The sequence below is a fragment of the Suncus etruscus genome, chromosome 5 (assembly GCF_024139225.1).
Source record: "Suncus etruscus isolate mSunEtr1 chromosome 5, mSunEtr1.pri.cur, whole genome shotgun sequence".
NCBI classification, from domain to species: Eukaryota; Metazoa; Chordata; class Mammalia; order Eulipotyphla; family Soricidae; genus Suncus; species Suncus etruscus.
In genome coordinates, this window is record NC_064852.1 from 59,490,422 (window position 1) to 59,514,719 (window position 24,298).

The 24,298-nt window shown below is 35.2% G+C and overlaps 1 protein-coding gene and 1 non-coding gene across 3 annotated transcripts in view; one reads left to right on the forward strand and one right to left on the reverse strand.

Moving 5' to 3' along the window:
- Positions 1 to 24,298, forward strand: part of DPP10 (dipeptidyl peptidase like 10) — a 671,116-nt gene that overhangs the window by 183,218 nt on the left and 463,600 nt on the right. For both annotated transcript variants that reach the window (XM_049773821.1, XM_049773822.1), the window contains exon 3: positions 8,472 to 8,567. In XM_049773821.1, coding sequence (XP_049629778.1) covers positions 8,472 to 8,567 — 96 coding nt within the window. The remainder of the gene's footprint in view (positions 1 to 8,471; positions 8,568 to 24,298) is intronic.
- On the reverse strand, positions 5,202 to 5,333 carry LOC126010137 (small nucleolar RNA SNORA51). Its single transcript, XR_007496271.1, has one exon. It is a non-coding gene; the product is annotated as a small nucleolar RNA SNORA51 (small nucleolar RNA).

Consider the following 24,298-nt stretch of genomic DNA (forward strand, 5'->3'; position numbering starts at 1 on the left):
AGTGTCTATTCATTTCATCTCCCCATTTTTTATGGCTTTATTTGGTTTTGGGGGGGTTCAGCATTCTGAGTGCTTTGTATGTTCCAGATATCAGCCCTTTATCTGATATGTTGAGTGAAAAGATGTTTCCCCCTTCTGTTAACTGTCTTCTTGTGTTAAGTAAGGTTTCTTTCGCCATGCAGAAGCTTTTTAGTTTGATGTAGTTCCATTTGTTTATGTTTGACGCTAAACTTCTTGCCATTGATGCTCCATCCTCTAAGATCTTTTTGATATATAGGTCTTTGAATGTTCTACCTTTTTTTTTTTTTTTGCTTTTTGGGCCACACCCAGGGGTGCTCATCAGGGGTGACTCCTGGCTGTCTGCTTAGAAGTAGCTCCTGGCAGGCTCGGGGGACCATATGGGACATCGGGATTCGAACCAACCACCTTTGGTCCTGGATCGACTGCTTGCAAGGCAAACACTGCTGTGCTATCTCTCCGGACCCTGTTCTACCTATTTTATTCTCAATAAATTTTATAGATTTGGATCTGATTTTAAGGGCTCTGATCCATTTTGAGTTGACTTTTGTATAAGGAGTGAGGTATGGGTCAATTTTCACTTTCGTACATGTGGTTTTCCAGTTGTACCAACACCATTTGTTGAATAGTCTTTCTTTGTTCAATTTCAAGTTCATGCCTCTTTAATCAAATACTAGTTTGCTGTATATATGGGTGTTTATGTCTGGGAATTCTGTTCTGACCCACTGGTCTGAGGTCCTGTCTCTGTTCCAGTACCATGCTATTTTATCACTGTGGCTTTATAGTATATTTTCACCCAGCTTTTTGTTTTTCAGTATGTATTTTGCTATCCTGGGTCTTTTGTGGTTCCAGATTTATTTTGTGATTAATTGTTCTAATTCTTTAAAGAATGATGTCTGAATTTGGATAGGGATTGCATTAAATCTATATAGTAGTTTGGGTAGGATAGTCATTTTGATTATGTTAATTCTACCTATCCATGAGCATGGGATGTTCTTCCATTTATTTAGATCCTCTTCAATTTCTTTCTGGAGTTTTGAAGTTTCCCTGGTATAGGTCTTTCACTTCCCTTGTAAGGTTGATTCCTAGGTACCTGATATTTTTTATACTATTTTAATTGTATTTTAATCTCTCTGTGCTTGACTTCATTGTTTGTATGTAGAAATACTACTGTCTTTTGTGTATTGACTTTGTATCCAGCCATTTTGCTGTATTGGTTAATTGTTTCTAGGAGTTGTACTGTGGACTCTTTAGGGTTTCTGATGTATATCATCATATAACCTGCAAATAGAGATAGTTTGAGTTCCTCTTTCCCAATTTGGATTCCTTTGTTTTACTTCTCTTGTCAGATTGCTATTGCTAGGACTTCTAAGGTTATATTGAATAAGAGTGGAGAGAATGGACAGCCTTGCCTAGTTCCTGACCTTAGTGGAAATGCTTCTAGTTTCTTGCCATTAAGTATAATGTTGGCTGTAAGCTTTTCATGGATAGCTGTAACTATCTTGAGGAAGGTTCCTTCTAACCCTATTTTGCTGAGTGTCTTTAACATGAAAGGGTGTTGGATTTTGTCAAATGCCTTCTCTGCATTGATTAATATGATCATTTGCTTTTGTCTTTCTTGTTGTTGATGTGATGTATAATGTTGATTGATTTGCGTATGTTGAACCAACCTTGCATTCCTGGTATAAAACCCACTTGTTCATGATGTATGATCTTTTTGATGAAGTGCTGGATTCAGTTTGCTAAGATTTTGGTGAGTATCTTTGCATCTATGTTCATTAGTGAGATTGGTTTGTAGTTTTCTTTCTTGATGGTGTCTTTCCATCTTTGGGAATGAGTGTGATATTAGCCTCATAAAAGGAGTTGGGGAGGATTCCTGTTTTTTCTATGGTTTGGAAGAGCCTATGGAAAAGTGATAGTAAGTCTTCTCGGAATGTTTGATAGAATTCACCTGTAAATCCATCTGGGCCTGAACTTTTGTTCTTAGGGAGTTTCTTAATTACATCTTCAATTTCCTCTGAGGTGATTGGTTTGTTTAGGCTTTCTAGTTCTTCCTTTTCCAGTCTCAAAAGATGATATTTTCCAAAGAATCTGTTGATTTCCACTGGATTCTCCAGCCTAGCTGAGTATAGTTGTTCATAATATGATAATGATATGTTGTATTTCTTGGGGTTCATTTGTAATCTCTCCACTTTCATTTGTGATTCTAGTGATTTGTGTGTTTTCCCTCTTTTTTTTTGGTGAGTTTTGCTAGTGGTTTGTCTATCTTGTATATTTTTTAGAAAAACCAACTCCTGGTCTCATTGATTTTTTTGTATTGTTTTCTTAGTTTCTATATTGTTTATTTCTGCTCTGGTTTTTATTATTTCTTGCCTTCTGGTTGTGGTTGGATTTCTCTGCTGCTGTTGTTTCAATTCCTTGATGTCATCGTTTAAACTGTTGATTTTTTTCATTTTCCTGTTTCTTGACATAGGCCTGTATTGCTATGAATTTCCCCCAAATTACTGCTTTTGCTGTGTCCCACAAATTTTGACAAGTTGTCTCTTTATGATCATTTGTCTCAAGGGATCTTTTTATTTCTTTCTTGAGTTGTTCTTTGATCCAGTTTTTGTTGAGCAGCATGATGTTTAATCTCCAGGTATTAGTTTTTCTCCATTGCTTTTTCTTGAAGTCAATTTTGACCTCTGTTGCATAGTGATCTGATAGGGTACTTCTAATTATCCTTACCTTTGTGGTCTTATTTAGGTTGGCTTTGTATTCTAAGACATGTTCTATTCATGAAAAAGTTCCAAGTGGGCTTGAGTGAGAAGAATGTGTATTCTGTTTTCTGGGGATGGGGGGTTTTATATATTTCTATTAGCCCTACATCTTCTAATTTTTTATTTAAAGGTCTTATTTCTTTGCTATTTTTCTGTTCGGTGGATCTGTCCAGTGGTGATAGTGGAGTATTGAGGTCCCCTACTATTATCACATTTCCCTTCATGTATTTCTCCTAGTTTGTGAGCAGTTGACTCCCATATTTTGCTAGCTCTACATTAGTGCATAGATATTGACCAGGGTTAGTGTTTCTTGATCTAATGTTCCCATGATTAGTAAGCAGTGACCCTCTTTGACTCTGATCACTTTCTTGAGGTTTAATGCAATTTGTTTTCATATAAGAATGGCTGTCCCTGATCTTTTTTGTTTTCCATTGGCCTGAATAATTACTTTCCATCCTTTTATTCTAAGCCTGTGCTTATCCTGTAGTTGTAGGTGTGTTTCTTGCAGACAGCAGAAGTCTGGTTTTTTTTTTTTTTTTCCTAATCCAGTTCTCTAGTATGTGTCTTTTAATTGGAGAGTTTAGTCCGTTAACATTTAGGGAGATTATTGAGAGAGAGGATTGTTGTGAAGTTGTGTTGTGTGGTGTGGTTGTTGTTACAATCGGGGTTTTAGATTGTATAATTCCTCTCTGAGTAGGTCATTTAGGATTGGCTTTGTTTGCACAAATAATTCAAGTTTGTTCGTGTTTGAGAATGTTTTTAGTCTGTCCTCACATATGAATGGGAGTTTTGCTGGGTATTGGACCCTAGGTTGGAAATTTCTTTCATTCATTCATTTAAATATGTCATTCCACTGTCTTCTTGCTTAAATTATTTCAAATGGAAGATCTGGTTTGATTCTTATGTCCCTTCCTTTGTACTTGAGGTCTTTTTTCTCCCTAATTGCTTTAAGGAGTTCATCTTTCTCTTTGTTTTTTGCCATTTGGAATGCTATATGTCTTGGTGTTGGTTTATTAGGGTCTATTTTATTAGGGACTCTCTTCACTTCCTGGATTTGCACTGAAGTTTTTTCCAGAGGGTGGGAAAGTTCTCTGCTATTATTTCCCTGACTAATTGCTCTTCCCCTTTCCCTATTTCCTTCCCTTCTGGTATACCCACAATTCTTAGATTGTTTCTTTTTTCCTTGTTCATTAGATACTGGACTTTTCCTTCTAGTGCTTTGCCTTTTATTTCTTTGTTGGTTTCTTGATCATTTTTTGTTTGCAGTTTTCCTTCGAGTTCTTCAATGTGCTTCTCCAACTCTGTTTCTGCTCGTAAGGCTTGTTGCTTTGTCTTTTAATTCCTTCAATTCTTTCTGTATGGAATCTCTCATGTTGTTTAACATTTCTTCTTTAATTTGACTGATTTGTTCATCCATAGATTTCTTATACTTGGTAGCTGGCATTTCTTACATTTCTTTTATCAATTCTTGCATTTCCTTCCTCGTGGCTGCTTTTAGGTCTCCTTCCCATGGATCTGTGCATTTTGGTGGACTTGGAAACTTGCTAGGGTTTGTCTCTGTATCTCCAGATATTAGGGTTCTCCCTGATTTACCCATATTTCTTTGTATTTATTGGTGTTTGTTTGGAGTGTTGTGCCTTCTAAATTCAGCCTGCTTTGGTCCCCTGTGGCTTGGGGATGGGTTCACTCCCTGAGGGTGGTTCTAGAGGGGGCTGTTGGGTGAGCTCACTGAGGTTTGTCTCCTCCTGTGCTCTTTATGTGGCGTAATTCGCTGCTTTTCCCTTTTGTTGTCAGCTAGTGCAGGTCCTCTTCTGGCCACAATGGTGGAGGGTGCTGTTGAGCCTAGTTCTCCCCCCCCCCCCCAACCTGGAGGTCAGCCTTTCTTCAGTGGGTCTTGTCAATTTCCTTCTTATTCCTGTCAGCCAGTGCAGTTCTGCTCCTGGCCACAATGGTTGCTGGTGCTGTTGAACCTAGCTCTCTGTCCTCCCTCCCCTATCTGGGAGTCAATGGAGCTCCGCCCCCTCTGAGCCTCAGCAGAAGAAATTCCCTCAGCCAAACCCTGTCTGCTGCTGCCCTCAGCCCTTGGGGATTCCCAGGTCCACTCCGGGGCTCAGGGGGGTAGGCTGCTCTAGATCACTCAAAGGTCCAGGTGGCCAACCCAATCTCACCCAGTCTAATGGTCCTAGCCTGTCCCTGCGGCACAGAGTGAGTCAGGTGTTGGGTCTTCCTCACCCTTCCTACACTCTGCTTGTGCCTGGGGTCCCTGGGACTGGGCTATCGGGGTGCCAGCAGCAGGTGCCGGTTTAGGGCGCCCACGTGGAAAGTGGGGACTCACCCAATCTGCTTTCTGCTTGGGTCTGGGGTCTCTGGGATGGGGCACTCCTATTTGTAGCTTTTTAACAAATACTCATTTTCACACTTTTTTTTTGTCCCCCAATTCACAATATAGACCAGGCAAAGGGCCTGGGTTGAGGTGTATATCAGGTGCATTTACTGTACATCCTCCTTCTATACAGTCAGTGTAAGGAACACAGCTGTAGTAAAAATTGGGAGGCCTTATCTTTTCTTTTTTATGATTTTTAATATATATATGTATATTAAATATATATAATATATATATAAAATCCTTCACCAATGCAACATTCCCATGAAATGGGAATTTCACACTTTTTAAATACTTCTGATTATCTTTAAATTGTATATCCCATTGTATTTTTTTTGCTATTATATGTACATGTAAAGTAGTAAAGGTATGGTCAAATATCCTCATATATTTCAAAGAAACTATATACACTATTTATAATTAGATTTATTATAATATATGATATACATTATATTATATTATATACATTAGATGTTCAAACTTTCAAACATTTAATTTTATTTGTGTGTGTAAAATTCTTATCACTAAAATTATGAGTCCAAATCACACAAAAGTAAATGGAAAACTTTGAATATTTAATAAAACAAAAATGCAAAATCAATATTGCAAGATGGAAAAATGGACCTCATAAAATAATTCAGGGACTTGAGCAATAGCACAACAGGTAGGCTGTTTGCTTTGTATGTAGCTAACCCAAGTTTAATCCCTGGGTTCTCATATATTCCCCTAAGTCGTCCAGAAGTGCTTTCTGAGTGCAGATCCAGGAGTAATCCCTAAGCACTTTTGGACATGGTCTCCTTCAAAAAATTCAACAAAAGCATCAATATTAATCAAAACTTTTATATAAGATGCAATAAAAATAATATCTACTATAATAGTTTATTACTTTAGAAATAGGTTGTTGAAATAGGAAATTTAATTTATAGAATTTGCAACAGCACATAAATGGAAATATAATAAATGTGTGTAAAATATGAGAGAGTTGAGCCATGTTAATTTGAAATAAAGATTGGGCATCATACAATTCTATTTCTACATGAAAATTGCTTATATATGAAATTTAAAGATTCTGTTATAATAGGGGTTTTAAGAAAAAAAAGATTTCGTTATCATAGAATAAAGATGCAAGGTAATTGTTGATATATTTTATGTAATATTGTTTATTACATAAAGCTAATTAATTTATTAAATGTTTTTCCAGAGAATTGGGGGTAATTAGGAACTCAACAGACAACAAAAATAATATTACCCTCAAGTAACCCTCATACCAAGTATGAAAATTTACTTAAAATACAAGAAGGCCTCTAACTAAAACAAAAAAGCAATTTTTGGAAAAATGTGATGATTATAAAAATATGTAATATATACAATATAATATGTATAATTATGTGATATCACACATAAAATAAAAATACTTTCTATAAATAATGCAGGATCAAACCTTCTAATACCTATAATAGTTGAAGTACTTTTTTCTTGGGGCTTAAAATGTAATACAGTAGTTAAGGCTCTTACCTTGTATGTGACTATCACAGGTTTGAAATCTGGCATCCCATATGGTCCCCCAAACACTACCAGATGTGATTCCTGAATGTAGAACTTTGAGTAATCTCTTTTGCATTTTCAGGTCTGGCCCCTAAACAAAGTGAAACTTACTTTTGGCAATAAAACATTAATTATAAATGGGAACACTGATGAACTGGATCTCAAGGTCTCATTAAATATTTTTCTTTTAGCAAATGTTCCTTTTATGGATTATATGATGCAAAATTATGTTTCATCATTTAAAAAGCTTTTGTTGCTTTGTTTATTTTAATTTTCTTAATATTTTTATTTTATTTGATGTTTTTTTTTGGGGGGGTGGCCCATACAAGCAATACTCAGGGTTACTCCTGGCTCTGCTCTCAGAAATCACTCCTAGCTGGCTTGAGGGACCATATGGGATGCCTGGAATAGACTCCTGTTTGTCCTTGGTCAGCCACGTGCAAGGAAAAACCCTACCCCTGTGTTATCTCTCTGGCCCCCATATTTTTATTCTATTTTGATTTGGGGGTATGGGGCCACACTACAATGTTCAGGGCTCTGTGCTCAAAAATCACTCCTTGCAGGCTTGGGGTATTATATGGGTGGGTTATGTGCAAGGCAACCAGCCTACTGCTGCACTATCGTACTGGACCATTAATTTATTTTTGTAAGCAGATATATAGGGTAATTCAGTTTTATTTTATAAGATTTGTAAGATTTAGGGATTGCGACACACCCAAAGGTGCTCAAGACTTACTCGTTGCTTTGTGTTTAGGGTTCACTCCTGGGGACTTAGGGGACCATTTGGAGTGTCAAAAATAGAATCTGGGTCAGTTCCATATAAAAGCCTTATTAACTCTACTTCTTTGCTGGCTTGTAAGTCATTTTTATTTTGTATATGCTGTTAGATTTCTCAGAAAAATTTGTTGAAATTATTCTTTTCTCCTGTGTATGGAGTTGAACCCTTGATTATAAATAGGCTATGAACTAATGTGTGTATTAATACTTTGCTTTCATTTTCTTAGCTTTTCTTATATTTATGTGTTAATTTTCTTAATATTTATGTGTATATTAAATGGCAGAAAAGAGTAGATTGAGTAATATGTTTTCCTTGCATTCAACTAATACGTATTCTAACTATGAAACCACATATGATCTCTTGAACACTGCCAGGTGTTTTCTGTACAGAGCCAAGAGTAACTTCAGGAATAAGCATTCATAATTTTCTTATACACTATGCATTATAGGGGACTTGAAAAAGCTGCATGCAAGTTGAACATCTTACCTCCTGAAATATTTGTTTTGTTTCTTGTTTTCTGGTAAAATATTTCTTATTAAAATTTTACATATATTATGTATAATTGGTGAATTTTCTTATAAATTGATAACTATTCTTTGTCATATTTGTTGTCCTCAAATATCTCCTCACTGCTTCCAGCATAATTTTGAATTTGTTATTATGAAGAATAACTGGGTTTATAAAATAATGTACATGGTTATGATGTAACAGTAAAAAAAGTGTCCTTTGGAACTAGTGTAAAACTAGTATTCTCCAATGCTTTTCTGTTCTTCATATAAATAAACTAATGGGTGTATTTATTTTCTGTGAAGGTACTTCTCAAAAGAGTAAGCTTTATTTGTTGAAAAAAGCTATCAAAGCAAATAGTCTATATTCCTAAAATATGCCATTTAATTCAATTATTTTCAAGATAATATGTACCAATTTTATAATTTGTTAGTTTTACAAACTATTATTTGGTTTTAATTTAAGGATTATTTTATTTTAGATGAGCTCACAAATTCATCAGAAACCAAATTATCGTTAGAAGATCTCTTCAGGAAAGAGTTTGCACTTCATGATCCTGAATTTCAATGGATCAACGGTATGTATTTATTATATTGTTATAATTTATTTTATATAAGACATATTTGTATGATTTATGGCATGTATATTCTATACCTCAAGCTTTTCTTGTTCAGTACTTCTTGTGATAGAATTATAAAATTTTGTAACATACTCCATCTAACTTGTTTAAAATTTTTTATTGTCATTTCCACTTTAAGTACTTAAATGAAGAACACTCTTTGCAAAGCTGAAATGACTTAGGAAATGAAGACTCACTGCCCTTTATATTTTCTTGGGATAACTAAGAAACTGCTTCAGCTTTTCTTAGGTTATTTCTGATTTTATTGTTTTCAAAAAATGTTTTAAAAACATAGACTATTAGAAATGAGTGTAATTAACTTCACTGATGCCTTTAGCTTATAAATATATAATTTAAATATGATACTGTTTTTAATCAACTCATAAAAAAGACTGGTGGAAAGGAAATCAAGTTTATTTATTGAATATATTGAATTCATTGAACAATTTACAGAACAAATGTATTATTTATTTAGTAAGTGATGATTTAGGCTTGGGTACCACACTAATTGTGCTTAGAGCTCTATGATCAAGGGCTCACTCCTGGGTGAGCAGAGCTCCATATATTTTACCAAAGATCAGACTGATAAGCCACCTAGAAAGCAAGGACTTTATACCCTGTAATATTTCTCCAGCCACATGATTTATATTTTGGGATTTATTTTTAAAAGTTTATATTATTATTATTATTATTATTATTATTATTATTATTATTATTATTTGGTTTCGGAGTCTCACGTGGCAGTATTCAGTCTGGACTTACTTCTGGCTCTGTGGTTAAGGATCACTTCTGGTAAGCTCAGGGGACCATATGTGTTTGTTGTTGTTGGTTTTGGAGGTGGTGGTGGTTGTGATGGTGGTGGTGGTGGTGGTGGTGGTAGTGTGTGTGTGTGTGTGTGTGTGTGTGTGTGTGTGTGTGTATGTGTGTTCTTTGACTGCCTCAGGGAGATGTGGCCAGGGGAGTCAGCGACCCACCCACTCCAGCATTCTTGACCTAACGGTTCCAGCCTGTTAAATCTGTAGTGATCCTCGGTGGACTCTGGCTCAGGGACACTCCAGTGTCACTTCTCAGAGCCGATACTAGCACAGCAGCAGAGGAGACAAGGATGTGCTGAGTGATATGCTTAAGGTGAGCTCGTGCAGTGGCCCTCTGACAAGCTGGCACAATGACCTAACAGGGGCAGGTCCACCAGAGTGGGCCTTCTGGGAACTTCATGAGGACAATGCTAGGGGTAAGGTTCAGTGTCTTTAGAGCTTGGGGATGAGGGATTGGGGTCCCCACTGGGGACTATGGCACTCAGCAATCAACAGATCTGGGTGTGCACTGGCTGAGGAAGGACCAGGAGCAACAGAGCTTCCACCAGGGCCCCTGAGGACAGTCAGGCAGGCCTGCAAGACAGTGCCAGGTTGTAGATGGCCTCAGCCCAGAAAAGCACCAGAGAATCCACTCCCTTCCCCAGGAAGGCTGGACTTAATTAAGGCTGTTCCTCAGGTCCTTCCCAGAGCTGTTCATCCACCTGTGTGTTCATAGCCACAGCCACCTCTGGTGTCGACCAACGCAGACAGAAAATAGAAGTAGGCAGTGAACATCTGGTGACACATGTCACAGTAGTACACGGTGGCAGGGTACCCAGCGCCAGGAGCTTGTGTACCTGGTAGAAAGCAGACTCCCTGGCCACGCAGGCCTCTGGAGATGGAACTTAGATAGGCTCTAAAAAGAGAGCATGTAAATTATAGTCAACATTTTTCTATAATATTTTATTATTATATAACTATACAATATAGTATATTATATTGTTATATTTTATTAAGTATATTTGATCTTCAAATTGAAAATACATTTTTAAAAAATTGGAAAACGCATGTAACTTAAATCATGAGGGCAAATTGCCAGATAATAGTATTTTATTTGTTTTGTTTTGTTTTTGGATCACACCTGGTGCTGCTCAGGGATTACTCCTGGCTCTGTACTCAGAAATCAATCCTGGCAGGCTCTGGGGATGCCAGGATTTGAATTACTGTCTGTTCTGGATTTGACTGTGTGCAAAACAAATGCCCTACTGCTGTGCTTTCTCTCTGGCCCCATACTATTTTTTAAGGTAGCACTGATAATGTTCCCAGAGATTAGAAGATACTCAAAGATTATTTCACAAACATTCTAATGGGCTTTTCTAAAATCTAGTGTTAATTCTATATGGAAATTTACTTTGTTTTGCTTTTTTTTTTTTTTTTTTTTGGCCAACCCAGCAGTGCTCAGAACTAAATCCTAAATCTGTACTCAGGAGTCAGTCCTGGAAGTGCTGAGAACCATATTAACATGTCTGGATTTGAACCCAGGTCGGCTGCATTCAAGAAAAGCATCTTGACTCCATCAAATTTATTCTGGTATATAAAAGATGCAACTGTTCCATTGTGATAATATTACAAATAGAAAACAAGACAGCAATTTTACTAGCCATTAACAAATTTTCATTTTGTATTATTTATAAATTTGGGACCTTCTGTGCTTTTGTAATTTTAGTTGCACTGTGATTATTTCTGGTAAGCAACGTATCTAAATATAAAGAAAAATTATTATAATAATAATAATAAACTTTATACTAAACATTATAATAAACTTATCACATATCACTCTATTATTTTGCTATATACCTTTTTTAAAGGAAATTTTAAAAATGATTCTAAAATATTTTAGGCAGTTATTTCAGTATCTCAGGAATATTGCTTTATTCACTATGATATTAGCCAAACAATAGAAATCTGTGTAGTCTTTGACTTTGAAAAGTTAGAAAATAACTTGGGCTCCCACTTATTTTTCAGGTTATTCTGGACTTTTAAAAGAGGTATTTACTCTTGTGTATAAGTGACACTTTTATCCATGTGCCAAAGGACTGAAAAGTTATTTTAAGTGTGAACTGCCAGCTAAATTTAGTCACATTTCAATATCTAGGACAAATATCCTAATCTAAAATTTTACAGATATCAAGATAATATCTTTATAATTAATAATTTTAATGAACATTATTTTAGTTAATTTCATTATCAAATCATCAGTGAATCTGATTTTGAAAAAAATGCTAAGATTTGCTCATGCTATTATTAAACTATGATTACGATGCCAGACCTATAATATGTGTAAGCTAAATATACCCTCAATACAACCCTTAAAGCTGGATTAAATTGAATCTAAGCTTTCTGAGGCATGAAGTCTTTATAAATGCTGCAGAGGACAATGAGTCTCTGTCAATTTTCTTTGTTTGTGTGTATACGGAAGTGCTAAAATTATTCATTTGTTATCTCCAATCCAGTTCTCTTTTTTAGGCAATCACTCGATACTTGACTTATTTCTATATACCTAATATAGCCAGAAAATAGAATGAAACTATATGATAGTATATATAACCTTGGCCCAATTTTCAGACTTATTTAGTATAAAATATGGCCTTTGTTTTTTAGTCTTGAAAGCTGTTACACAAGGTTTTTGTTCTTTTAAGTATATAAGTTGTTAAAAAAAATAGAACTTAAATTCATTTCAAAGCTTCATTTATTCTTAGAGGTCACCTTATGAACTCTGAATGCATTACTGGTCAAGGAACTGGAGAAAGTCTAGAAAGCCCTAACATGTAATTTGTAGTAAAGCAATGTCATTCATTGTGCTGGTACTCAAATAATATATCTGTGAATGCCATTGAAGCCTTGGATGGGTGCTCATGTTCATGGCTAACTTCGCAGCTGTCTTCCCCCAAACCTGAACAAATCCTTGAAATCTCCATTTTATAGCATCTTCCTAGATATGTCACCTTGATGCCTGTAGATCAATCTTTAAAAAAAAAATCATTAATCTCCTCAGTACATCTGACTGTCAACTGATCATCACATAAAGACCTAATTTTATTTGGCTGTTTTTTTAATGTTAGGCTTTGTGTTAGATGCTTCATATGTTTTAAATAGCAGCATATAAACTTAAAATTATTGACCTCCAGAGAAATGATGCTTGAATAATTTTTAAAAGCATATACTGGAAACATAATGGATGATATTTTGTTTAATCACTGTTTAAGTATAAAATGTAGACTCAATTGTTTTATTCAAGATGTCATGCTTCGGGGCCGGGCGGTGACGCTAAAGGTAAGGTGCCTGCCTTGCCTGCGTTAGCCTTGGACGGACCGTGGTTCGATCCCCCGGTGTCCCATATGGTCCCCCAAGCCAGGAGCAACTTCTGAGCGCATAGGCAGGAGTAACCCCTGAGCGTTACCGGGTGTGGCCCAAAAACCAAAAAAAAAAAAAAAAAAAAAAAAAAAGATGTCATGCTTCATATTTAACACATATATAAATTATCTCTTTGATAATATGTTCCCAGTGCTATTATTTCTTCTATTCTGAATATCTTCATCTCTCCAGATATAGGTATATGATGACATCTTAATTAGTACCTACAGGAAAAATATATAAGTATTTAGTAACATAATCTTATAAAAAATAAACACTGTCTTTAAAACTTTGCAGCATTTTATGACATACTGTGTACTGGATCGATAGCTTGATAAACTGTACATAGAGTGCATGTATTTAGGAAAACACTAAATCTCATCCAAACGTGGAATGACTCTTAAGCACAAAAGAGGAATTAGCTCTTGAGCATTGCTGTGCTTCAAAAAAATTTGTATATATTATCCTCATTGTGTAATGGGGATAGCGTAGTATCCAGGTAACTGGATTTCTTTTTTATTCTGATTTAATATTTTAACTAAAATTTATTCATAAATTTTTTTATGGCTTTTCTTCTAAGTTAAAAAAATATAATGTTGTTGAGGTCTCTAATCTACTAATCACTGAACATTTAATTTTCCAAGACCTAACTAAAAAACTAATAATCACAGGAATCTTTTTGCTAAGAATTTCATTCAGAACCACTCCCCCTGTACCAAATCTCTTTAAATCATGTTCTGTTTTTTCCTTACTATTCTACTTTACATTGATATTCATGCACCACGCGATACTTGCTTTTTCTCATAGGCTCTGTAAGTTTCACATCTTTCTGATTTGCCCACATAGTTTTCTCTAGTGGAAATCTCTTTCGGAATCTGTAAATTCAAATTTGTACTTTCTAAAAAGTTGATTTTCATGTGCAAAAGCAGCTTACCCATTGTACTATTTTTTTCCATTGGCCTCTGATTATATTAAATTTGTTGATGAAAATTCACACATATTAATTCATTGTATGTTATATGTTTCTCCTCTTAGGATTCATATGTTCTCTTGTTTTTTTGCCATTACTTTACTTGCTAATTGCTTAATTTTTCTTTTCTCACTGCTTGCTCATTTTAAAAATAATATTATGCCTTTGAGTTTAAATCCACCAATATCCTATTGTATTAAACATATTAATAATAAATAAAATAAGTTATTTGAAAAATAATCAAATTACATATTGCTTATGTAATCATCTCATGTCTAGGATTGAGTAGCTTTAAAATTCTAATGTCGCCATTAATTATCAAGGCTAGTCTCTGTGTTAGAATGAGGTCTCTATTAAAAGCCTGAGATTCCAGAAAACAGATTTGATTCTCTCTCTAGTCAATATGTTGGTCAATTTCTTTGATTCCCCTAAGTGATCATGAGACTTAGATTATTCCTTTATGACTCTCTTCTAATGCTATTGTAGGTATTACATAGATTATATGTTCAAAACAAGCAAGCTTTACAATGGTTAAAATTGTCTTTATTCTTTTTAAATGAGAATTGATCTTTACATTCCTGACCTGTATGGCCCAGAGAAAATTGTCCATATTTCTAGATATTAATTAGATGAAAGTATCAAAATGATAATCACATGGGTGCTTGTTTGTGCCACATAGTTTTCCAATTATTTAAGCATTTGAAATAGGTTATTAGTTCATGTTTATTCTTATATATTTTATATTATTTAATAGAAGACATTAATTTTTGAAAATAATTATCCAGAAATCAAATATAATATTGTATAAATATAGTGATCACTAAATCAAAGGGTGACAATTTTAGTTATTTTCTGGTCAATCATTATTGTATTTAACACATTAAGTTGTTTTAACTGAATTATCTCTTGTTATATCATATTTGTAAAGAACTATGAGAGTGAAATTATAGGATTTTTTCCTTTTTTTTTTTTTTTTGGTTTTTGGGCCACACTCGGTAGTGCTCAGGGGTTACTCCTGGCCATCTGCTCAGAAATAGCTCCTGGCAGGCACGGGGGACCATATGGGACTCCGGGATTTGAACCAACCACCTTGGGTCCTGGACTGTCTGCTTGCAAGGCAAACGCTACTGTGCTATCTCTCTGGCTCCGATAGGATTTCTTTAAGTGTTTCAAAGTCTTTTCTCTGAGTAAATTTTTTATATTGTATTTTGGTAACAAGGTTGTTGCTTATGTTCTTCTCTTTTTCTTTCTTTCTTTCTTTCTTTCTTTCTTTCTTTCTTTCTTTCTTTCTTTCTTTCTTTCTTTCTTTCTTTCTTTCTTTCTTTCTTTCTTTCTTTCTTTTCTTTCTTGCTTTCTTTCTTTCTTCTTTTTCTTTCTTTCTCTTTTTTCTTATTTTCTTTCTTTCCTTCATCTTTCTTTTTCTTACTTCTTTCTTTCCTTCTTTCTTCTTTCTTTTTTCTTTCTCTTCTTTTTTCTTTTATTTCTTCTTTTATTTTCTCATTTTATCTCTTCTTTCCTTTTTCTTTCTTCCTCTCTCTTTGCTTATTTTATCATTAGAATTTTGTTTCTCTTACTCTTAAGAAAGCTTATCTACTGATCTATCTATTTGCATCTATATGTATCATAGTTGTAGCACTGTTTTTCCTGGGTTTTGCTATTTTGAAACAAGGCTTTAATGTACTAAATATGCTATTGTCATTATAAGGGAGGACAAAATTAATAACAAAGTACTTTAATTTCAAATATTTAAAAGTAATATTTTAAGAAGATAGAAAATTTGATTTTTATCATTGCAATGTATGGTCAAGAAAATATTTTATTTTAGTGTAAAAAAATTAAAATAATTAGAATGGTAAAATAATTAAAACGTGATTTGATTCTCCCCGGCACCTCATGGTCTCCCCTAACCAGAAGCCATTTCTGAGTTTCACCGGGTTTGGCCCAAAAACCAAAAACAAAATGTATTAAGCCATTTTCACATAAAATTTTTTTCTAAAGATACCATGTAACTTTAAATGTATTTGAGTATAATTTTCATTAATAGATTTAAATATTTGATCATATTATTTCTAGCATGAAGGTGGAAAATACTTTTAGAAGAATCATGACAAGAAATTAACTTCACAAATGAGAAATTTTTGTAAGTGGAGAAAAAGTGTGCATGTTATATCTTTGGATATAACAATATGAACTGTTGATTTCTGGAGGCAGGTTTTTTAAAACTGTGATATTTCCTTTTTCTTTTCTTTTTTTTTTTGTATCAAGTAAGTCAGAGAGTGAAAAGATAATCATTATCCTTCAGAGGTATGGAAATCACTGCAGGTCTTATAGAACTAACTTGATTTCAATATGTATTAAAAGATTTTGTAATTTTGCAGGATCCAGCATTCAATGTAAAGCCAAAATTGATTCTGCCCTGAACTCAGCAGGATGAAACTCTTAGCAAGTATGAAAGAATCCTAATTGGTCCATATCCTTTCAGTGGAACTATCACACAGCCAGAGGCCATTACTGGTGATAACCGGCTATTGATTCAGCAACTGGACCAGAGAAAATGGTTGTTAATGAACCCTGATCAGAGACCAGATTAGTTGACCATCCCCTGGAGTTTATAATCTTGCATATGGAGTAAACATATAACCATCACTGAGTCAAAGTAATTTAAGCACCTTACCTGTGGAATGAATGCAGCTTTACTATCAGTATAGGGATCCTAGAATAGGCCTTTACTTTGATATGCTTTTAGTTATTTAACCTGTACTGGGTACTAGAAGAATAAGTAGTATTTATTAATATATAATTACTTATATAGTATCTGCTCTTTGCAAGCAAATCAGTTGTTGGTATATTCAACACACATACATATGGTTGAGATTATAGTGCATTGAGAATGTCAGTGCTGTTGGCTTTCTGGAAATACCAGAGAATTTCTTACCCATTTCACACATTAGGAGATTTTTTTTTAAGGAATCACTTAGCTAAAACCAGCAGGAAAAATAGAAGTAATAGCTTTTAGTAAATTGATATTTATTGAGTGTTCATAGATTTGTGTCACTCAAATTGTAAATATATATAAAGTAGTTCAGTAACTAACTTCAATAAGAAATCTTATTTTCCCTTTCCTCCAGAGGGGGCCATAAGATAGTTAGAGAGGTAGATAAGGTTGTTAATTATATATAGCATATAGTGCAGCTGAGCTGAGAGTCAAAACAAGTAAAGGTTATCAATCCCTGAAAATGTTGTGTAGTGTTCGATAAATTGATTTCCAAGACATCTATAAAGGTCATGTTAATTTGTGAAAATGGAATAGAATGCAAATTGATAATTATGTAAATATATATAAGCATTTCATTTAGGGAAATCTAACCATAACATATAAGCATAGTAAAAGAGAATATAATAATATGTGGAGGATATAAAAATAAGAATCACATTTAATGTATAGAAAATCAGCATACCCTTTTAATGGACTTAGCACTTTCAAATTTTTTGGTATTGTTGAACCGAAGGAATTAATTAGACTATTGAATTTGAATGCTTGGAAACAAGACATTAGTGGGAGAGAACAGAGGCAAAACATTTCATCCCACACTTGGTATAAAAAAAAACAACATATTGAAATAAAAAAAGGAGTCAATACTGGGAAAGGGGAGTCTCTAGCAGCATGGGGTTTGGCAGGCCTCTGCCATGCCAGAGGCCTTCTTAACTAGGCCTAGGGGGGGTGCAGGACTTGGGTGACCCCAGCACCCCTCTACCGCCTTGCTCCAGATCTCCAGGGTTTTCCTCGGGCCACATGCCTGGGCAAGCCAGCAAGGTGGGTCCCTTGGTGGAGCTTGAAGGTACCCTAGGCTTTTCCCCATTCCCCATTCAGCTCCTTAGGGAGGTTCTGGGTGGGGCTCTGAACTTTGGGTCTCCCCCCCTTCTTGAAGGATCTCTTTCCTCCTGGGAGCTGGTAGTCTCTAGCAGCCTGGGGTTTGGCAGGCCTCTGCCATGCCAGAGGCCTTCTTAACCAGGCCTAGGGGGGATGCAGGACTTGGGTGACCCAGCACCCCTCTACCGCCTTGTTCCAGATCTCCAGGGTTTTCCCCGGGCCACATGCCTGGGCAAGCCAGTGAGGTGGGTCCCTTGGCAAAGCTTGAAGGTACCCTAGGCTTTTCCCCATTCCCCATTCAGCTCTTTAGGGAGGTTCTGGGTGGGGCTCTGAACTTCTGGCCTCCCAGCTTCTTGAAGGATCTCTTTCCTTCCCGGGAGCTGGGAGCATGGGGTTGGTAATCTCTTACCAGTCTATATTTTCAAAACCGCATGGGGGCTAGTGCCCCTGCACTCACAAGATACATTAATAATACTATTATTTAATTATGTTTTTAAGTACGCAGAATTTCCATTTTGTACTCTGCCCTTTCGCACACCCCTACAAAAGATCATTTTTCTCTTTAACTCTCTTACCCCTATCATCATTACTCCACATTTACCCTCTTTAACTTAAGTACTGTAGAGTTATAAGTCACAGAGCAAAGTGGTGCCCTGGAGTAAACACCCATCAAACTATTCCAAAAGGCATAAAAAGGACACATATGTCTTTTCAACATTTTATGTGTGTTTTCTTTGACGGCTATAACTTCTGCTGAATATTTTCTTCTACAGTGATGATTTCCCCCACTCCTTTTTTTTTTAACTTTTCTTCTCTTGGTGAACTGTTCAATAGGGAATTTGGTGAAAGAGTCCCTCAGTTTAATGTTTATGTTTGAACTAAGTCATGGGATTGTTGGACGTGTTCTCATGCCCCCATATACTCTGATAACGCCACGTGGCTTTATTTCTTGTTTGCATAGGTACATTAAAACGGGAAAATACTATACATACAAATAAGTTCTTATCTAATAGAGATGGGAGCACACAAATCTTGTAGTGCAATGGGACCTTACACCCTGAACATTGACATAAAGACCTGGCACAGGCCTCAGAAGAATGGGCATTCTCCATTTACCCCCGATCTAGGGAAGACATCTACAAAACATCCAAGGCTGTCTATAATATCACCTGGAGGCAGTCCTCTACCAGGGAAGACCCTACTGCTGCTCTGACAATTACCTAATCAAAAGAGACTTCCCTTAATACTGAGAAGACATAATAACAACAATGACCTGCTTACTGGACAGGGCTTTCTGTATTGCCCCTTAATTGTGAAGTGAAACTAGAAGATACTACACACCAGCCTGACTTCAATGTAGGATGTGCAGATTTCAGGATCTTTAATACAGATACCTGATGCCAACAATTGAGACTGCATAAAAAATAAAACTGTATTGGCTCTATAGACAATGACTTGTATTGAATAAACTAGTTTTCCTGGAACCTATAGTTGGTCTTATGCCAGGAAACTTCAGAGGTAGGGTCTCCTTGTACTTAGACAAGGCTTTTCCTTTCCATGTCCACCATATTTTGGTGGGCCTATGCAAACAATATTTGTCATTCTAACACCATTTTTACTGTGCTCTTTTGAGTAACCCTTAATAAAAACCTCTTAAACTTTTGATGCTGACTTAAACTAATATGCATATGCATGAAAATATAAAAAAATACTATGCCTCAATGTTTAAAGAGTCACATAAATCTCATGGCTTTAGATTGCTTTGTGTACTGCTAAGAAATGTTATAATGTACTACAATATGGGGACTTGTAGACAAAGTAATTGTACATGGGTTCTGCCTTATTTTTCTTAATGTTTCTTGACTGTAAGTTCAATATTTAGGCGTCAACAAGGGGATTTCTTCTGAGAACTCTGTTTATGGGCAATTGTCCTTTCACTGTAACTTTACCTTGTTCTCTTTGCATCATTTGTTCTCATAATAAAAAATAAAAAAATAATAAAATAAAATAAAATAAATATTATATGTGCAATTTCTAGGCAAAGTATGGACAGCCTTACCAATAGACTCATGTCTATTTTATTAGCATTAATCCAAAAGAACAAATGAAGCATATGACATATGACTGAATATAAAATATTTGTCTGTTATACTAATGTAACTAGTATTCACATTTTCCTGCTTACATCAATCTATCAAATATACATTTTCTAAAATTCAATGGAAATTAATATTATTAAATTATTAATAAAAATATATAGGTAAAATACTAATAAAGCATCAAGTTAAAATGTTAAGAATAATTTTTTTATTTGTGTCAAATAAAAAAAGAAAAAATCCTTTCTCCCTAGCCTGCGGAGTGCTGGGAGGCTTGGCAGGCTCTCAGCCATCCTTGTATTTTTCCCCTGACTCCAGGCCTTCCCTGGGTGACAACTCAGATGGCCAGAAGTGGGTTCAGGTGGACTCTTAGTGGTCCTCAGGTTCCCCCCTCCCTCCGTACTCTAGTGGGGAGGTGCATGGGAGGAGTGCGGGCAGACATCTGGCTTCCGGTGTCCTCTTTGATTCTGGAGACAAGCTCTTGCCAGGTATGGGGTTTGGGGAGGCCCCATACCAGAGCCTTTCTCCCTAGCCCTGGGAGTGCTGGGAGGCTTGGCCCAGCCGTGCTTGTCTTTTTCCCCTGACTCCAGGCCTTCCCTGGGTGCCAGCTCAGATGGCCAGAAGTGGGTTCAGGTGGACTCTTAGTGGTCCTCAGGCTTCCCCCTCCCTATGTACTCCAGGGAGGAGGTGCATGGGGAGGAGGGCGGGCAGACATTTGGCTTCCGGTTTCCTCCTTGATTCTGGAGACCAGCTCTTGCCAGGTATAGGATTTTTCTCCACTAGACTTCAGTCTTTCCCTGGGCACCGGTCTAGGTGGACTCTATAGGGGTCAACAGGCTTTCCCCCTATCTCTCCCTGCACTAATGGGAATGTGCTCTGGGAGGAGGACAGTCTGTTCTAGTACTGGTTTATGTTGGGACAGTCAGTGGAAATTTTTTCTCTTTGTTTTCATATTGATAGTATTGTGTGCTTATATTCTATATATCCATAATATCCATCTTGTATTGGGACCTTGATACTACCCTACAAAGCTCATTTCTAATATTTTACTGCTTCAGTCCCAACCCTTACTTCCCCCCATCCTCCCTCGTAGGTGCAGCTAATGACATGAGGCTCACCACATAGAGTGATAAGTGCAGTTAGAGAAATAACTACACTGAAAACTATCATAACAATGTGAATGAATGAGGAAAAAAGAAAGCCTGTCTCGAGTAAGGGTGTGGGTGGGGTGGGGAGTAGGTAGATCTGGGAAATTGATGGTGGGAATCCTGCATTGGTGAAAGGGGGTGTTCTTTACATGACTGTAATCATACAAATGCAATTATATTTGTAATCACGGTGTTTAAATAAAGATAATTTAAAAAAGAAAAAATATTTCTTTAAATTTGATATTTTCTTCTTCACATTCAATTACCTGTCTTTCAGTAATCTCAGTTCTGTCATTAGATTCCAAGGTTTAATTTTATTGACTGTCCTCTGATATTACCACAAGTGGTGAGACCATATGTCTTTTATTGTCTTATTTTACTTACCATGAGACCCTACAGGTCTCTGAGTATTTAGCCAAAGCAACATTTTATATTCTCATATAATTGAGTAGTATTCTATACCATGTGAACACACATTGTTTTATCAGTAATTTATGTTTGGATAGTTTGTCTTTATAGATATTTAAAGTTCCAATAGGTCTGTAATGAAATATTTGTGGTGCATATATATATTTTCAAATAAATTTTATGCTCTTGGAATAGTTGAAATGAACAGAAAACCTAAGTCAAATGAAAATTCTACAGTTAGTCTTAATATAAGGACCAATAAACTGTGGAGAAGGTGCTTACTTGTTTTCTATTCGAGCAACTTCTTTAGACTTCTGATCTTACCAAAAATAAGCCCTGAACACAAACAGATATGACCTACAAACAAAAATAAATAGACACACAATAAAAATTCTTTTCACTCATATTTCTGACTCTCAATCTCTCATTCTATTACTTATTAACTGTAGTTTTATTACCTTTACTATTTTTAATCATTTCAACTAATATAACATCTAAATTGTAGTATAATTATTATAAATTAATTATATATCAACTTGTCCAATTGTTTTTTGTATCTTATCTTAGAATTCTGACCAGGAATCATACTTATTTTTATAAATTTTATATCTAGTTTGCCTATGTGCTTGAAAGTTGGAGAAAAACAGATGTTTAACGAATAGCTTATAAAATCAAATATCAAATTTGTTAAACTTGATAATATGGTATTAAATTAATGTGTTTTTTCTCCTAAAGCACTGAAATATTAGAATGATGCAAAGATTGTTAGAGAAATACCAATGCATTTTCATATATACTGGTAAATAAACAATACTCACATACAAAAGTAGCTCAACATAAAGCAGGAATATTTTGAAAAAATTTAAGGAACACTATGAAGAGAAGAGTATTATTCTAATTATAATTATCATCAAACATCTGCCTAAGTTTTTACTAGATAAATCGTTTGTAATCCATGGTTCTACTTCATTATTACTATTTTATTATTTAGTATAACCCACATGTTGTAAAATTTTATAATCTATCTTAAAGTCTTATTAAAACTAATTTATATCTCATACACCTCTCTAACTTTAAAACAACATGGTAAATTTACAAAGTTCTTTATTTGTCAACAAAAATATTTAACCAGTGAGATTTGCACTTAACCCAATTTATCAGTTTATTTTATTCTGTTGCCTTTAGTATAACTATACTGTAATGCTAGAAACTTAAATATACTCATAGTTTATTATAATTGCAGTGAAGAAACTATCTTTGAATTGAAATTAGGACAAATTTGGGGGATACACCTGGCAGTGCACAGGACTTGCTCTTTTTTTCCAGCTCTGTGCTCAGGAATAGCTCCTGGCAGACTAGAGGACTATATGGGTTATCAGAAATCAAATTCAAGTCAACTGTGTCCCAGGCAAGAACCCTACAACCATAATAACACTCAAGTTCCTTAAAGACTATTTGTAATGTTACGTGTTTATGTCTACTTAGATGCTTGTTTACTACACAAAAAACATCACACTGAAATATAATCATCAGAGAAAATAAAACTAAGCAGATTATTTCCACAAAAGCTATTTTTAGTAGATAGAAAGTATATGTTAACCAACTACTATTTTCTGCCAAAAGGAAGCTGACATTTCTGTTGATGATAAGTTGCATATGTCCTACAGCTGCATCTGTATGGCACAACAAAGTGTCTTGACCATAGAAATTAACTGTCAAATGATCATGCTTCTTTTGTCACTTCTTTATCTTTATGCTTTGCCTGTTATAAATATGCTTCTGCCTATTTATTGAATTATATATATATATATATATATATATATATATATATATATGTTCTATCTCTATATTTTTCATGTTTTCCTCAATATTAAAATGTAATGCTGAGTGGGAATTTGGGTCAAAAAAAGTGCTTTTTAAAATATATTTTAATTAATGAGTTAAATATTTCTTTCTAAAAGTATAACTCAAGTGAGCTGGAGAGATAGCATGGAGGTAGGGCATTTGCCTTGCATGGAGAAGGATGGTGGTTCAAATCCCGAAATCCCATCTGTTCCCCTCAGACTGTCAGGAGCTATTTCTGAGCATAGAGCCAGGAGTGACCTCTGAGCATTCATGCATTGATGGGTGCGACCCAAAAACATATAATATATATATATATATATATATATAGTTATATAGTTATATAGTTATATATAGTTATATAGTTATATAGTTATATATAGTTATATAGTTATATATAGTTATATGGTTATATGTATAAAACTCAAGTGCTAAATTTATATTGAATCCACAATATATACATGTGTATATATAAATATAATAAACTTCACAGTAAAGTAACTCATTAGAATTTTAAATCTAAGAGCCCTATTTAAAGAAATATTATATATATATATATATTGGTTTTTGGGTCACACCCGGCAGTGCTCAGGGGTTACTCCTAGCTTCATGCTCAGAAATTGCTCCTGGCCGGCACGGGGGACCATATGGGATACCGGGATTCGAACAGATGACCTACTGCATGAAAGGCAAGCGCCTTACCTTCATGCTATCTCTCCGGCCCCTATTTTTTATATTTTTAATTAAATCTTAATTTAAGCACCATGATTACAAACATGCTTGTAGTTGGGTTTCAGTTATAAAAAAGAGAACAACCACCTTCACCAGTGCAACCTACTTACTACAATGTCCCACTTATTCTTCTTTCCCCAATCTCTGTCTTTTCTTTGAGACAGGAATTTTATTTCTTTCAATCACTACTATTGACATGATAGTTGTTAGTGTAGTTATTTCTACAACTAAATACACCACTCTTTGTGGTAAGCATCATACCATGAGCCAGGCCTTCCAGCACTCATCTCTATCGTCTTTGGGTATTATTACAATAAGGTCTTTTATTTTTCTTAAATCCCAGAGATGAGTAAGACTACTCTGTATCTATCTCTTCCCATCTAGCTTACATAGGTCAGAGGATAATAGTATCCA